Genomic DNA, 16,156 nt, shown 5'->3' with positions numbered 1-16,156 from the left:
ACTGTGCCACCAGGGAAGCCCCCCTGTGGAGTTTAGGGCCTGGCACGTGGAAGTTTTCTGGTTCACCAACCTGGCAGCTCTCTGAACCCCCTCCTTTTGGGTTTTCATGGAGGCTCCAACCCTCTAATTGTGGTCGGTTCCCCTGGCAACAATATCCTCATCCTTAGGGGATTTCCAATAGTCACCTCATTAACATAAACTCAGTGTAGTTGTAAGAGGCTTGTTATGAATAACAAGACACCCATTTCACCTTCACGGCTCTGAAGTGATTTTAGGAACTGAGGCCAAAAGACCGAATATTGTAATGAAAGATGCGCCCGTTGCTCTTAGGAAATTCAGAGGGTTCTGGGAGAGAGACCAAAATATATATTTATTATAAATCACAGTATCACAACTTCCATCTCATTCCTTTTGTATTTCTCATAATAATTTGCATTTAGGAGGAGCTCAGTAAATGTTTGGGTGAGGACCTTAGGTGAATAGACGTTGTTGATGCTGTGTGCAGGGGGGCATTTAATAGCTGTAGTTGGAACCAGAACCTTCTCTTTCCTTCCTAACCATCTGACTGGTTTTTATTGGAAAACCCCCTTTGGAGATTTCATTGACTTGCACTCAGAAGAGCTGCCTTGACAGGTGCTTTTATTCAAGTCTTTGATGCAGCAGAACTTGCTTCAGAATCTAGGGGCATCTCTGCAAGAGCCTGGGGAGGAGTGGGGAAGCATTGTTTTCCCTGCTGCATGTATTTCCTGCACTTTCTGCTGGGAGGTTTACAGCTATGGATTTTTTTCAAAAGACTGTAGGAATCGTCTCTGGCTCCCTTTTAGCTTTGGCAGCTGAGGCTCACGGTGCTTGAGTGACTTGGTGAGACAGGCAGTGAGCTAGGGCTCTGCGTCTCCTTTTGGTGCCCTCGGCCCTGCCTTCCTTTGCCACATTGCTCTTTCTCATTACACGCCTTTCTGAGGTCTGTTCTTTGGAAAACCAAGATGATGCTTTGTGTGTCAGGAGAGGCATCACAAGTGGACTGAGTGGCCAGCAAGCCCCTGAGTTGCACTGTCATTTACCCCAGAGTGGAGTGTGAGAGTGCAGGAGGGGAAGGGGTGACAGGCACCCTAAAGGAGGAGGGGGAGCCAGTACTGTCACCTTTCAGAGGAGGGCGAAGTGACTTCTCACTGGGTTCAGCAGTGGCTTCATGAAGGAGGTGGCCTTGACTCTGGGAGACTTTGGACATGCTGAGGTGGAAAAAGGTCTTTTTGGGCAAAGGAGCTGGGTTTAGGGTGTATACAAGAACCAGGAAAGGAGGGGTCTTTGAGAGGGAGTAGCGGGGTTGAAGCTGTCCGTGGGTCGGGGTGTGTTGTGCTAAGATGTTAGGGTGCTCTGGGGGGCAGAGGGCGTCTAGGAAAACCTCACCAGCAGTGTGTAAGCAGGTGGGTCTGTGCAGGTTTTGCAGGAACAAGAGAAAAATCAAAGACAGAGCAAACAAGGGAGTGAGTTAGGGTCACACTCCTGGAAGATAAGCTCTGGATTGTCCTGACCTGTATCTAAAGATGTGCTTTTAGGGTGCGTATTTCTTGCTTGTATCACAAATGAGTAAAAGAAATACTCTGTTTCCTGTTTTTATGTCTGTATTCACTTTATTTATTTTTTTATTTTTTAAATTTTTTTTTTAGTTTCTGCTTTATAACAAATTTAATCAGTTATACATATACATATGTTCCCATATCCCCTCCCTTTTGCGTCTCCCTCCCACCCTCCCTATCCCACCCCTCCAGGCAGTCACAAAGCACCGAGCTGATCTCCCTGTGCTCTGCGGCTGCTTCCCACTAGCTATCTACCTTACGTTTGGTAGTGTATATATGTCCATGCCGCTCTTTCGCTTTGTCACAGCTTACCCTTCCCCCTCCCCATATCCTCAAGTCCATTCTCTAGTAGGTCTGTGTCTTTATTCCTGTCTTACCCCTATGTTCTTCATGTATGTCTGTATTCACTTTAGATTTATCAATCATTTGGGGAGGGTTGTCATTTCAGTTTGTTTAATCTCTTTTCCTGTCAGGGTGGAGGGGACTACACCAAGGGCGCTGTCCTGGAGGCGGGTCATCAGGCCCTTCTCCTGGAGGATTGGTGTGGTAGCTGCCAGCCCTTGGGGTGTGAGGAAGGTGCCCTGTGTGGTGGGGCTGGCCGTCTTGAACTCTGGGCGAGCTGCCAGAGTGATACCAGGAGGTGATGAAGTTGTACAGCTCAGGCAGCTGCCAGATGAGGGCTCCGAGAGCAGATCAGTAAACCCAGAAGGCCTTCAGGCGCACAGTCGGCTCTAGCCTGCACGCCCCCAGTGGCTGCAGACTTGCTTCAGTGGGACGTTTTTCAGGTTCCGCTCCAGGCTCTATGCTGTCTGTGTTGCTCTTGTCTTCTTCCTGGTGCTTTCCTGGGTTTGGAGTCACTTACCGAGTCCTGATGCCTCTCCGAAGGCTGTGACTTGTTTATTGTGTGTCTTGCTCTTTTTTCTTGTGGAAGACCATCTCATACCCCTAACAGTTAAACTTGTTGGGAGTGTCTCAGCTCCTGGTTTCTGGAGATGACCTGAAAAGCCTTCTAGAGTTTTGCGGGGAGACCCCCGAGGTCCAGTCCACCCAGTGCCTTGCCTGGGTTATATGGTTTGTTTGGCTGCTGTGTAATATGAGCAGCCTCCTGAGCAGCTGCGAACGTCGAAGTCTCTGCAGCGGTTTGAGCCCCTCACTGTTAGGATTTGAATGTTTGTTTTTGGAATGGTCTCTTCAACCCACTTATCATCCTGGTAATATTTGATGTAAAGTCTGAGATGTTTAACTTTCTTTAAATGTCACTGAGTATTTGTCACATCCCAGGTATGTTAGGTGTATGGCTCTGCAGAGAGTATCCCCAGAGACCCCGCAAAGGGATGCTCCGTGGCTCTAGCTTGAGCCTTCAGCACTAGCCTTTGATAACAGGAATTGTGAAATGATACTTTCCTTATTTGCACAGTTGCCATTAACCTGAAATACGTCTTGATTTCTGAGTTTGTATTTAATCCATGGTAAGAAAGGTGGTCGTTTGGGGGGCAGGAGGGCAGTGTGTGGTCATTCTCAGCGGTGGGGTTGGGGGAGGGGAGACATTGCTCATTCTTTCTAGCATGAACTGGATTATCATCGGTTACCTGGCTGCTCTCCTTTTCCTGTCAGTATTGCAGGTGGAGGAAGGCCCATATGGTTTTCTGCCGGTGCCTCGAGTGTCTCTGGAAGTGGAGGCCACAGTCAGAAGTTTCTCCTGCAGGACATTGCTGAGCTGATTAAAACCAGAGCCTGCCAGAGGGTGGTGGTCATGGTGGGGGCCGGCATCAGCACACCCAGCGGCGTCCCAGACTTCAGGTGCCCGTGCAGTCCCTGTGCTCCTCCCTGGCTGCCTGGGGCTCACTCCACTTCCCGGCTCTCTCCTGAAGGGCTCAGAGCCTCTTGCTTCTCTCTGCAGATCTCCAGGGACCGGCTACTACAGCAACCTCCAGCAGTACAAGATCCCCTACCCCGAGGCCATTTTTGAGCTCTCATTTTTCTTTCACGATCCCAAGCCGTTTTTCACTTTTGCCAAGGAGCTGTACCCTGGGAACTATAGGCCTAACGCCACTCACTACTTCCTGCGACTGCTCCATGACAAGGGGCTGCTTCTGAGGCTCTACACACAGAACATCAACGGGCTTGAGAGAGGTGAGACCTCCGTCCTGTCTCACATCTTCTCACTCCTGCAGGGAAGGCTCAGGTGCCTGTTTTTAGGTAGGGCTGAGGCCTAGTGCTTATTCCCCATCCTTGTGACTGATTTTGAGCCAAAAAGTTTTGCCTTTGTCCCCCCCAAAAAATGTCCTCTCTGTGTTTAAGTATCACTGTTCGGACCTCATTGGTGGACCCATTTTCCAGGCTGTGAGTTTGGAATAGAACTAAAGTTGACATTGGGGGCTTCTGATCCGATGATTTCTTTTCTTTTCTTTTTATATGTATATATTTTTAAATATTTGTTTATTTATTTATTTGGCTGCATCAGGTCTTAGTTGCGGCATGCAGGATCTTTGTTGCGGTGCGTGGGCTTCTCTCTAGTGGTGGCGCATGGGCTCCAGAGCACGTGGCCTCAGTAGTTGCGGTACACAGGCTCTCTAGTCGTGGCACGTGGGCTTAGTTGCCCCGCGGCATGTGGGATATTCGGTCCCCAACCAGGGATCAAACCCATGTCCTCTGCATTAGGAGGCGGATTCTTAACCACTGGACCACAAGTGAAGTCCCCTGATGATTTCTTTTTTAAAGTTTTCATTATGGGATTTTCTGAGCACACAAAAATGAAGAGAAGAATGTAATGAATCCTCATGTCCTCATCACCTCATCATGGCTAGTCCTGTTTAATCTGTGTCCTACCCCCACCTCTCTCTCACCCCCAACTATTTTGAAGCAGATCCCTCTTGTCATAAATTTAATACATAAATCCAGCAATGGATATCTTTAGAAGATAAAGACTTTTAAAACACGACCATGATATCATTATCGCACAAAGAAATCACTAATAATTCCTTAAGATCATCAAACTTAGTGTGTGGTGATTTCTTGACTGTCTAGGTGGTGGCCACAACCAGTGATTCATGGGTCATACTGTCATACTGACCTCTGGCCGTGCACCCTAGAGAAGCAGTTGCCGGGGCCTCTTCCTCCGTGCAGTGATGCTGACAGGTGCTGACAGGCAACTCTCAGCAAGTCAGCAGCAGCTCAGCCAGGCTGTGGGTGTGTTGTGATTTGAGAAATGGAGTTATCTCGACTCCAGGAAAATGTTTCTTTGCTAGAAGGACTCTACAGCTTGGAATCACATAGGCAGCAGTGAATACCCCATGGGGACAATCTCTCTCCTGGAGTTGCAGCAGGGCAGGCCTTGTGGGAAGGCGGGAGTGTGTGGCTGTGAGCTTCAGCATATGTACAGTGAGGACAGTGGCAAACCACTGCAGCTAGGACCAGGTCTGTGTACCTACAGCCTTCCAAAGCTGATGGTGATAACAAAAACTTCATGATAAGTTACCTTTTGTCTGTTTTTCTACAGGTTTTTGGAAATGTATTTATAATATTTTCTCACTTTTCCTTGGTGTCTGTAGCATAGAAAATGTTTTTCTTAGTATTGGGTGTAATTTTATCTGGACTTAAATGTTTTTTCTACTGTGTTTTCACAGGCTTTGTTTTAACTGTGATTCGGCTCCATGTTGGAGCCTCACCCCTGAGCTTATTCTGATCAGGGGGGTGTCGTTTGTAGGTGACAGAGGCGGGGCCGTCGGGCTTCCACCAAGGGCTGTGACTCCTGGAGGGCCTGGTGAGCCCAGAGGTTACACTAAGGGGCTTCTGCCCAAGCTGGGGGCAGCAACACTTAGCTTTGGTTTGAATTTCAGCATCTGGCATCCCTGCCTCAAAGCTCGTTGAAGCTCATGGATCCTTTGCCTCTGCCACCTGCACCGTCTGCCGAAGAACCTTCCCAGGGGAGGACTTTTGGGTGAGTTGTCACACGGCCAGTTCTCTCCCTTCTGCCTTTCTCACTGGGAGTAAGCTGGAGAAGTGGTGTTTCATAAGCATCATGTCAGAAGGACAACAGAACAGTAATACTATGAAAATGTTTTTATTTTTAAATTAGAAAAGTAATATGTACTTGTAAAAAATTAAGGTAATACAAACAACAAGAATTTACTGTATAGCATAGGGAACTATACATTCAATAGCTTTAATAACTTATAAGGGAAAAACATAAAAAAAGAATATGTATACATACATATATATATATATATATATATATATATACACATATAACTGAATCACTTTGCTGTACACCTGAAACTAACACAATATTGTAAACCAATTGTACTTCAATTTTTTAAAAATGTGCAAGTCCTAACTCCCAGTACCTGTAAATATAAACTTATTGGGCCATAGAATCTTTTCAGATTAAAAAAAAATAAGGCAATAGAGAAATATATAGGGGATAATGAATCTGCCTTCATCCAGTTCCTGTAGCCCACTTTTAACAGTTTGGTGTATAATGTTCCAGGCCTTAAAAAAAGAAAGATACAAACATACATGCACATTTCTGGGTACTTACACCCACACACAGTTACAATTTTTTTCATTAATGGGATCATTAAGATTAATATTGTGCAACATGCTTTGTCACTGAGCAAAATTTCATGGATATTTTGTGTCAATAACTACAGCTCTACTTACTGTTTTTAGTAACTAGAGCATTCCATTTAGCAATTCACCTGTTGTGGGATATTTTATGATGTTTGTGATTTTTACTATTAAAAATAATACAGTAATGATACCCATGTTTACACCTCTGTGTACTTCTGGGAATATTTGGGAATAGAATGGTTTTTTAAAAAAATTTTATTGAAGTATAGTTGATTTAGAATGTTGCGTTTAATTTCTGCTGTACTGCAGAGTGACCAGTTATACATATATATATTCTTTTTCATATTCTTTTCCATTATGGTTTATATGGTTTAACACAGGATATTGAATATAGTTCCCTGTGCTATACTGTAGGCCCTTATAGTTTATCCATCCTATATATATAATAGTTTGCATTTGCTAATCCCACACTCCCAATCCATCCCTCCCACACCTCCCTACCCCTTGGCAACCACAAGTCTGTTCTCTATGTCTGTGAGTCTGTTTCTGTTTCATAGATATGTTCATTTGTGTGGTATTTTAGATTCCACGTATAAGTGATATCCTGTGATATTTGTCTTTCTCTTTCTGACTTACTTTGCTTAGTATGATAGTCTCTAGGTCCATCCATGTGGCTGCAAATGGCATTATTTCAGTCTTTTAAATGGCTGAGTAATATTCCATTGTATATATCTGTATACACCACATCTTCTTTATCCTAGAATTTTTTTTTAACATTTTTATTTTATTTTTTAAATTTATTTTAAAAATTATTTATTTATCTATTTATTTATTTGGCTGCATCGGGTTTTAGCTGTGGAATGCGGGATCTTTCGTTGTGGTATGTGGGTTCTTTATTGTGGCATGCGGGCTTCTCTCTAGTTGTGGTGCGTGGGCTCTAGAGTGCGTGGCCTCAGTAATTGCGGCACACAGGCATGTGGGATCTTAGTTCCCCAACCAGGGATCAAACCCGCATCCCCTGCATTGGAAGGCGGATTTTTTTTGTTGGGGGCATATAGTTGTTTTACAATGTTGTGTTAGTTTCTACTGTACAGCAAAGTGGAGTCCCCTGTGCTATACAGCAGGTTCTCGTTAGTTATCTATTTTATCCACATCAGTGTATACATGTCAATCACAGTCTCCCAATTCATCCCACCACCACCCCCACACCCGCCTTGGTGTCCATACGTTTATTCTCTACATCTGTGTCTCTATTTTTGCCTTGCAAACTGGTTCATCTGTACCACATATATGCATTAACATACAATATTTGTTTTTCTCTTTCTGACTTACTTCACTCTGTATGACAATCTCTAGGTCCATCCACGTCTCTACAAATGACCCAATTTCGTTCCTTTTTACGGTTGAGTAATATTTCATTGTATATATGTACCACATCTTCTTTATCCATTCGTCTGTTGATGGACATTTAGGTTGCTTCCATGTCCTGGCTATTGTAAATAGTGCTGCAGTGAACACTGGGGTGCATGTGTCTTTTTGAATTACGGTTTTCTCTGGGTATATGCCCAGTAGTGGGATTGCTGGGTCATGGTAGTTCTATTTTTAGTTTTTTAAGGAACCTCCATACTGTTCTCCATAGTGGCTGTATCAATTTACATCCCTACCAACAGTGCAAGAGGGTTCCCTTTTCTCCACACCTTCTCCACCATTTACTGTTTGTAGATTTTTTGATGATGGCTATTCTGACTAGTGTGAGGTGATACCTCCTTGTAGTTTTGATTTGCATTTCTCTCATAATTAGTGATGTTGAGCATCTTTTCATGTGCCTCTTGGCCATCTGTATGTCTTCTTTGGAGAAATGTATATTTAGGTCAGGTCTTCCGCCCATTTTTGGATTGGGTTGTTTGTTTTTTTGATATTGAGTTGCATGAGCTCTTTGTATATTTTGGAGATTAATCCTTTATCCGTTGATTCGTTTGCAAATATTCTCTTCAATTCTGAGGGTTGTCTTTTCGTCTTGTTCATGGTTTCCTTTGCTGTGCAAAAGCTTTTAAGTTTCATTAGGTCCCATTTGTTTATTTTTGTTTTTGTTTCCATTACTTTAGGAGGTGGGTCAAAAAAGATCTTGCTGTGATTTATGTCAAAGAGTGTTCTTCCTATGTTTTCCTCTAAGAGTATTATAGTGTCCGGTCTTACATTTAGGTCTTTAATCCATTTTGAGTTTATTTTTGTGTAGGGTGTTAGGGAGTGTTCTAATTTCATTCTTTTACATGCAGCTGTCCAGTTTTCCCAGCACCACTTATTGAAGAGACTGTCTTTTCTCCATCGTATATCCTTGCGGAAGGTGGATTCTTAACCACTGGACCACTGAGGAAGTCCCTAGAATGGGTTTTTTAAAGTAGAGTAAGATAGAGTGGAAAATCTTAAATAAAGATGAAATTCTGAAATATCGACGTGGCACAGGATCCTGTCTTTTATTTTTTATTGAGGTGAAATTCACATAACATAAAATTAACCATTTTAAAGTGTACAGTTTATTGGTATTTGGTACATTGACTGTGTTGTGCAACCCACCTCTATCTAATTCCAAAATATTTTCATCACCCCAAAGGAAAACCCTGTATCCACTAATCAGTCAAGCCTATTCCCTTCCTGCCTCCGACCCCTAGCAACCACTGATTTAAAAAAAAATTCTATTGGAGTGTAGTTGATTTACAGTGTTGTGTTAGTTTCAGGTGTACAGCAAAGTGATTCAGTTATACATATACATATATTCATTCTTCTTCAGATTGTTTTCCCATATAGGTTATTACAGAATATTGAGTAGAGTTCCCTGTGCTATACAGTAGGTCCTTGTTGGTATATAGTAGTGTGTATATGTTAATCCCAGGCTCCTGATTTATCCCTCCCTACCACGTTTACCCTTTGGTAACCATAAGTTTGTTTTTGAAATCTGTGAGTCTGTTTCTGTTTTGTAAATAAGTTCGTTTGTATCATTAAAAAAAAAATTAGATTCCACATATGAGTGATATCATATATATGTCTTTCTCTGTCTGACTTCCTTCACTCTAGGTCCATCCATGTTGCTGCAAATGGCATTATTTTGTTATTTTTTATGGCTGAGTAATATTTCATTGTGTATATGTACCACATCTTCTTTATCCATTCTTCTGTTGATGGACATTTAGGTTGGCAATCGCAGATCTTTTTGTTGTCTCCATAGTTTTGCCCTTTCCAGAATGTCATAGAGTTGGAATCATACAATATGCAGCCTTTTCTCACTGGCTTCTTTCACTTAGCATTATGTATTTAAGGTTCCTCCATGTCTTTTCATGGCCTGATAAGCACTTTTTTTTTTTTTAGGCTAATATTCCATTTGCTGGATGTAACACAGTTTGTTTATCCATTCACCTACTAAAGGACATCTTGATTGCTTTGGCATTTATGAATAAAGTTGCTATAAACATCCATGTGCAGGTTTTTATGTGGACATAAGTTCTCAGTTCCTCTGGGTAAATACCAAGGAGCGTGATTGCTGAATCCTATGGTAGGACTACGTTTAGTTTGTGTCTCTTCCAAAGTGGCTGCCCCATTTTGCATTCCCAGCAACAGTGAATGTGAGTTCCTGTTGCTCCACATCCTTATAAGCACTTGGTGTTGTCAGTGTTCTGATTTTGGCCATTCTTAATAGGTGTGTAGTGGAATATCATTGTTTAATTTGCAATTTCCTAGTGACATATGATGTTGAACTTGTTTCATATGCTCATTTACCATCTGTATATCTTCTTTGGTGAGGTCTTGGGCTCATTTTTTAACTGGGTTGCCCATTTTCTTATTGTTCTTTATCAGATGTGTCTTTTGCATATTTTCTCCCAGTCTGTGACTTGTCATCTCATCCTCTTGACATTGTCTTTCACAGAGGAGAAGTTTTTAATTTTAATGAAGCCTGACTTACCATATTTTTCTTTCATCGATCATCTTCTTCCAGATTGTGTTGGCTATTCTGAGTCTTTTGCTTTCCATATCAACTTTAGAATCAGTCTGTTGCTATCTATTCTCTGCATATTTTAAAAAACTTTTCTCTTTGGAGTTTTGCACTTTACTATGGTATGTCTCCATATGGATTTCCTTTTGTTTATTCTGCTTAAAAATTGTAGAGCTTTCTGAATCTGAGGTTTGATATCTTTCATTTTCGCTGAAAAATCTTCAGTCATGATCCCTTCAGACAGTGACTGCCCCACCATGTCCTGTCCTCTCTCTGGACCTTGGGTTAAACACCTCTGAGACTGGTTCACAGTGTCCCCAGCCCTTGGAGGCTCTTTTCTACACCCATCCTGCTCCTCTTTGGGCTGCATTCTGAGTTATTCTCCTGATCTACTTTCCAGTTTATCGATATTCTATTCTGTCATAGAGGATAAAACCCTTCCACTGAGCTTTAATTTTCGATACTCTACTTTTTATTACTGGAAGTTCTATCTGGTTCTTTTTCAAACCCATGACATTATTTTGTATAGCTTTCTATCTCCAACAGATATTTCAAGCCTGTCTTTTTAAAAATTTACACATAATGTAGTTTTTAATCTGTATCTTCTAATATCTGAAGTCTTTGACTCATAGTCCATCTCTTTTTTTTTTTTTTTTTTTTTTAGAGCACAGGGAACTATATTCAATATTCTGTAATAAACCATAATGGAAAAGAATATGAAAGATGTATATATATATATATATATATATAACTGAATCACTTTGCTATACATTAGAAATTAATACCACATTGTAAATCAACTATACTTCAATAAAATAAATTTTTAAAAAATAATGTGCTTTGTTTATAAAGATGTTTTATATCATGTTGTTCAGATGTTTTCCTAACACGAATCTCCCTATACCACATACCTATGCTTATGATTTACATAGTCCATCTCTTTTGTCTGTTGTTTCTGCTGCTCCTTACTGGGTTCAGCCTGCAAAAACAAATCCCATTAGCTGTAAAGGTTTATCTTAGAAGCCAGGTGTCTTTTTCCTTAGTTTCCTCCTCTAATGTCTAGCCCAAGCATGAATCCAAGTGTAGCAGGATATAATAATAGCTTACATCTGCTTCACCTTGGCCTGCAAGGAGGAGGTCTGTGGAAAATGTTGTGACTCATAACTCCAGCCAGTGAGTTGAAGGCGACCTGAATGTCTTCAGGGCTGAGAAGATGATGTCAGGATCACTTCAGCTAAAATCAGGGACAAATTTATACCGTCATTTTCATTGAATAATGCCTGTAGTAGGCCAAATGCCTACAGAGTACTTCTGAGGACTAGATAATCAATACAGTTGACCTTTGAACACAGGTTTGAACTGTGTGGGCCCACTCATATGTGGATTTTTTTCAATAAATGTGTACTCCAGGACTACTTGATCCATGGTTGGTTGAATCACAGATGCGGAACCACAGATACAGAGGAACCATCTGTACAGAGGGTTAACTAACTCTAAGTTCTGTATAGATTTTCAGTTGTGCGGAGGGTTGGTGCCCCTGACCCCTGTGTTGTTCCAAGGTCAGCTGTGTTTCCTCAGCACCTGCATGTCTCTGATAAACACCCCAGGTGCAGAGCGTAGTGTTCAATGTGTTGTATATCGTATGGTGTCCAGGATCTGCTTTCAAATACTGCAACCTCCCCAAATTCTGGGGTGCTATATGAAACTGGCAGAGTGTCAATAATTGCTGAAGCTGGGTTCATTATATACAGGGGGCTTCACTGTACTACTGTCTCAGCTGTGGAATGTTTGACAGTTTCTCAATAAGAAGTTGTTTTTGCCTTTTCCGTTTAAAGTGTGTTGTGACAGCTTCCTTGGGCCCACTTTCTATCTGTGTCACCCCAGGCCGATGTGAGGGTGGACAGGGTCCCACGCTGCCCGGTCTGCACTGGAGTTGTGAAGCCCGACATCGTATTCTTTGGGGAGATGCTGCCCCACAGGTTCCTGCTGCATCTGGCTGACTTCCCCATGGCGGACCTGCTGCTCATCCTTGGGACCTCTCTGGAGGTTTGTCAGCAGGCCTTGTGGTGCACAGACATGTGGGGAGGAGGCTGGCGGGACGAGGCAGAGGAGGTGGGGCTGGTGGGACAGATGCTCTGGGGCCACACCTTTGGGAGACGAGTGGATTCAACATGCGAGGAGGCAGAGGTGTTCCCGGCCTCGAATGGGGAGCAGGGAGGACGCTCAGCGTTGGACGTATCCGGGGTGCAGGTGGGCACAGTGTGCAAGGGGAAGGGGTGTGGGAGACGTGAGGCAGGAGCAGGCCTCCCAGGTCGTATCCCAGAGACCGACCTTGTGTAGAAGCAGTGAAACCAGGGATGCAGCTGGTCATCCTCGGGATCAGAGAGACCTGGGGACAGGGACTGAAGTGAGCAGATGTCCAGGAGGCTGAGCACAGTCAGACTGCGGGGCTACGAGAGACGGCAGAGCGGGAACGGCTGAACTCGGAGCCTGGCGTCACTTTGAGGACCGAAGAGAGAGGCGTCTGTCCGTTCCTTGGGGTTAGGGCCTTTGCTGGGGGGTGGAATCCGGGTCAGGGATGCTGAGTTCAGTCCTGCACACGTGTGTTTGTGGTGCCTGGGAGATGCATCCGGATTTGAAGCTCAGGAGGCTTCTAAAGGATGTGATGAGACCCTGGAATGGGCTGTGCCTGATTGGATGCAGGCACCAAGGGGCAGAGGGGCCAGAAAGACCTGTGCCCGGGGCCCCAGCCAGTCAGAGGCCCAGAGCTGTGTGCTTTTTCAGTGAATCTGCGTGCTGTGTGCCAGGCCCTGTTGCAGTGTGTGTGTCAGGAACCCCTCAGTGTGGCCCCTCTGTGAGGCGCCGGGCCCTTGCTCTCAGGGAGCGAGACCAGATAGACGAGCTGTCGTGTCACTGGTGAGTGTGGATGAGGAGGGCAGGTAAGATGGTGTGCATGAGCTTTAGCAGGGAGACCCACAGGATCCAGGAGATGTCGGAAGAGAAAGGGGGAGTGGATGAGAGGGAGGCTGGGGTGGGGGGGAACAAGGGCATCGAGACCCGGCGGTGGGAGTGCTACTGAAGAAATGAAACGGATGCTGGGTTTTCTCCATATCCAAGGTCTCACTGTCAGTCTGTGCTGTCCCTCCAAGGCTGCAGGGGCTGTGGCAGAAGGGTCCTGAGGGCTTGGGAGGGCGGGCACTGTGCTCCTCACGTTTGGGCAATTTTTCAGGTGGAACCTTTCGCCAGCTTGTCTGAGGCCGTGCGGAGCTCGGTGCCCCGACTGCTCATCAACCGGGACTTGGTGGGGTCCTTGGCTAGGCATCCTCGGGGCAGGGATGTGGTCCAGCTGGGGGACGTGGTTCACGGTGTGAAAAGGCTGGTGGAGCTTCTGGGCTGGACGGAGGAGATGCGGGACCTCATCCAGCGGGAAACTGGAAAGGTAGGGACTGCTGAGAGTCATGGGAGGGGCCATCTCTTCTACTCTGGGGTCTGGTCAACCTGGAGTGGCGCCCTCTTTGGCCAAAACAGTAACAGTAATAGGTAATATTGCTGTTAACCCTGTACCAGACACTGTTTGGCGCCGTCTGTGTGCTTATGAATTGGGTGCTGTGCTTCTTAATACCTCTGTTTAGAGATGAAGAAACTGATGCTTCGTGCCTGCCGAGTGGCAGAGTGGAGACGAGGGTCCAGGCAGACAGCGCTGTCGTTCTGCAGTCGTCACACTTCAGCTGTCTTTGTGCCCTAAACTAAAGGAGCACTCCAGGATAAGATGTGGTTCTGAAGTTCTCTGAACCTGTGTGGGATGATGCTTTTAGGAGATAATCAGAGTGAGAGGAGTTGACGTATCATCTGCTGAGCGTAGAAAGTCAGAGAGCCTTGATCTCTCTAGATGTCAAACCTCCTATAAACAAGCGAAGTTACAGAAAATGCGGTTTCCCATGAGAATCAGCTAGCATGTGTAGCCTTGATGTGAGGGGTTATTTTCTACAGGGGGCAGCATTAAGCATTTGAAGTCCAGTTGTCTCAAAGAGGATTATTTATGACTACAGCCAGGTATAACACTGCTGAAGGTGGACTTCACCAGAATGCTGTAATTTATGTTCTTGCTGTCTTGGGAAACCTCTCACCCTTTGGCCGTGACTGCTTCAGGACTCAGGGCCATGAGTCAGCCCTTTCCTCTCACCTCCACTGGCAAAAGCCCCCAGCCTCTGGCTACAGCCTGATTTCTTACCAATTTGAACCAAAGCAAGAAGAATATGAGGCTTTTTAAAGATATGACTTTGCAGTTATATTGTTTTCATGATATTAGACATCATTGCCTTTCAATCCAGAGTTTGGCTGTTAGGGGTAAGATGTAGGACGGTGCCATTTCTCATCTCATCATATGGGGGAAATAAAGACCATCAAATGTTAAAGTCACATTGCTGGGTCACTTAATGGAAGCAGAGTCTGGCTAACACGGATGCTTACACTTTACACCTCGAGAGGAACCGTAGCAGATGCCTCGCTCACAGGGGAGTAGAGATCTTGGTCAGATCCGCCTGGCAGCTTACATAGGAGCCTTGGGTGGCCGACTTCCTACTTCCACATAACAGCAAGACAAAGTCAGGTAGCCTCTATAGCCTTGTGGAATTATAGTCCTATAGGATTTGACCTGTGCTATTTTCTAGTTCCACAGAAATTTGTGTAAAGTTACGATTTTAGGGGTTGACTTATTTTAAAAGAGTTGCTGTCCAAGAATAAACACTAAGGGATGAGCTGAAGTCTAAGTTGGATTACTTTTCCAAACAGTGAATGCACTTGGGTACATCTCGACTGGTTACTTAAGTGAAGCCCTCCATTTACCCACCCAGTTTTGCCCAGCCCTGCTGGCATCGTCTTAACTTGGTTGAACAGCAGCATTTGCAGACAGAAAAGCTTCCGTTTTAGGAAATAATTCAATTCCAGACCCTGAGATGTGCCCAGGTATGTTTTCAGATAATCAGTTTCCTCTCTCCTTTGTGCTCCAGCTTGATGGTTGGGACAAATTAGGAGAGTGAGGGCTGCTTCTCACGCCAGAAATGGCTACACGGGAGCCACTGCCCACTTCTGACGAGCCCTCTGCCTGAAGAACAGCTCGGGCACGCTTACAAATTTTGGCTGAACCAGAACATGCGACCTGAGGCTGCCCCTGGAGTGTCTTCCCAGCTCATAAGAGTCTGTGCACTCAGGGCCACGCAGCCACAGATGTGCAGGAGCTGCCTGGCCTGACTTTTGCTGAAGCTCTTGATGCCACAGCGCTCTTCTGAACCTCTTGGACTCAGACAACCTCTTGGACTCAGACAACCTGGAAGCCCAGACTGGACTCCATCTGAAGGGCAGGTTCAGCATCTGTCCACTTGGGTTGAGCAGCCCCAGTCACACCCCAGGTGTGGGCCTGGGTCCCAGGTAATGCACTAGGGTTTTCTAGCGCGTTGGCCTCTTTAGGTTTATTTTTGGAGACTGTCCTTCATTTCTGGCATGAAGTAAACTGTAATAGAGAAACTGGGCATCCCTTCATTTTTGTCTCCTGAAAGGGAAGATGAACGTGGAAAGGGGAGCTTGCGGGTGTGTGGGTGTCTTTCCTCTACTGAAACAACCCGAGGACTGAGAACATTTGTCCCTGATTCATCTCGGAGATGGGCATAGTGCCCTCTTCCAGCTCAAGTCCACGGGATCTTCAGAGCACCCAGCACCCCTCATGAAGGTCATCCCATCCTGTTCACGCAACCCCAATGCCTTTCATATCAACCCCCAGAAACTCATCTGTTCCAGACCATTCCAGCAGCTTCCTGTCTCCCTGTCTCTACTCTCCCCCACCAGGCCTTCTTCCAGTAATGCTGCTAGAATTAACCTCTAAGACAGAAGGCAGTACTTATCTGGAAACTTGCCTGGCTCCCTGACCTGTGCTCAGGCCACACTGCTGTTTGGGCAGAACATACTGTGGTCTCCCTGCTTCTGTACAGGCCTCTTCTGTGGCTGCCCCAACCCTGCCCCCAGTGCT

At 44.9% G+C, this 16,156-nt stretch overlaps 1 protein-coding gene across 1 annotated transcript; it reads left to right on the top strand.

Moving 5' to 3' along the window:
- Positions 1–3,330: 3,330 nt before the first annotated feature.
- SIRT3 (sirtuin 3) lies at positions 3,331–15,651 on the top strand (the record flags this gene model as incomplete). The annotated part of the gene is made up of 6 exons (XM_079708133.1): positions 3,331–3,377; positions 3,478–3,710; positions 5,417–5,517; positions 12,019–12,180; positions 13,364–13,573; positions 15,144–15,651. 6 exons carry the CDS (start codon positions 3,331–3,333, stop codon positions 15,171–15,173), a joined length of 783 nt encoding a protein of 260 aa, XP_079564259.1. The 3' UTR covers positions 15,174–15,651.
- Positions 15,652–16,156: the final 505 nt, after the last annotated feature.

Source organism: Hyperoodon ampullatus (assembly GCF_949752795.1).
Source record: "Hyperoodon ampullatus genome assembly, chromosome: 7".
NCBI classification, from domain to species: domain Eukaryota; kingdom Metazoa; phylum Chordata; class Mammalia; order Artiodactyla; family Ziphiidae; genus Hyperoodon; species Hyperoodon ampullatus.
The sequence above is the reverse complement of the archived record's forward strand: the minus strand, read 5'-3'. Positions and strand labels throughout refer to the sequence as shown.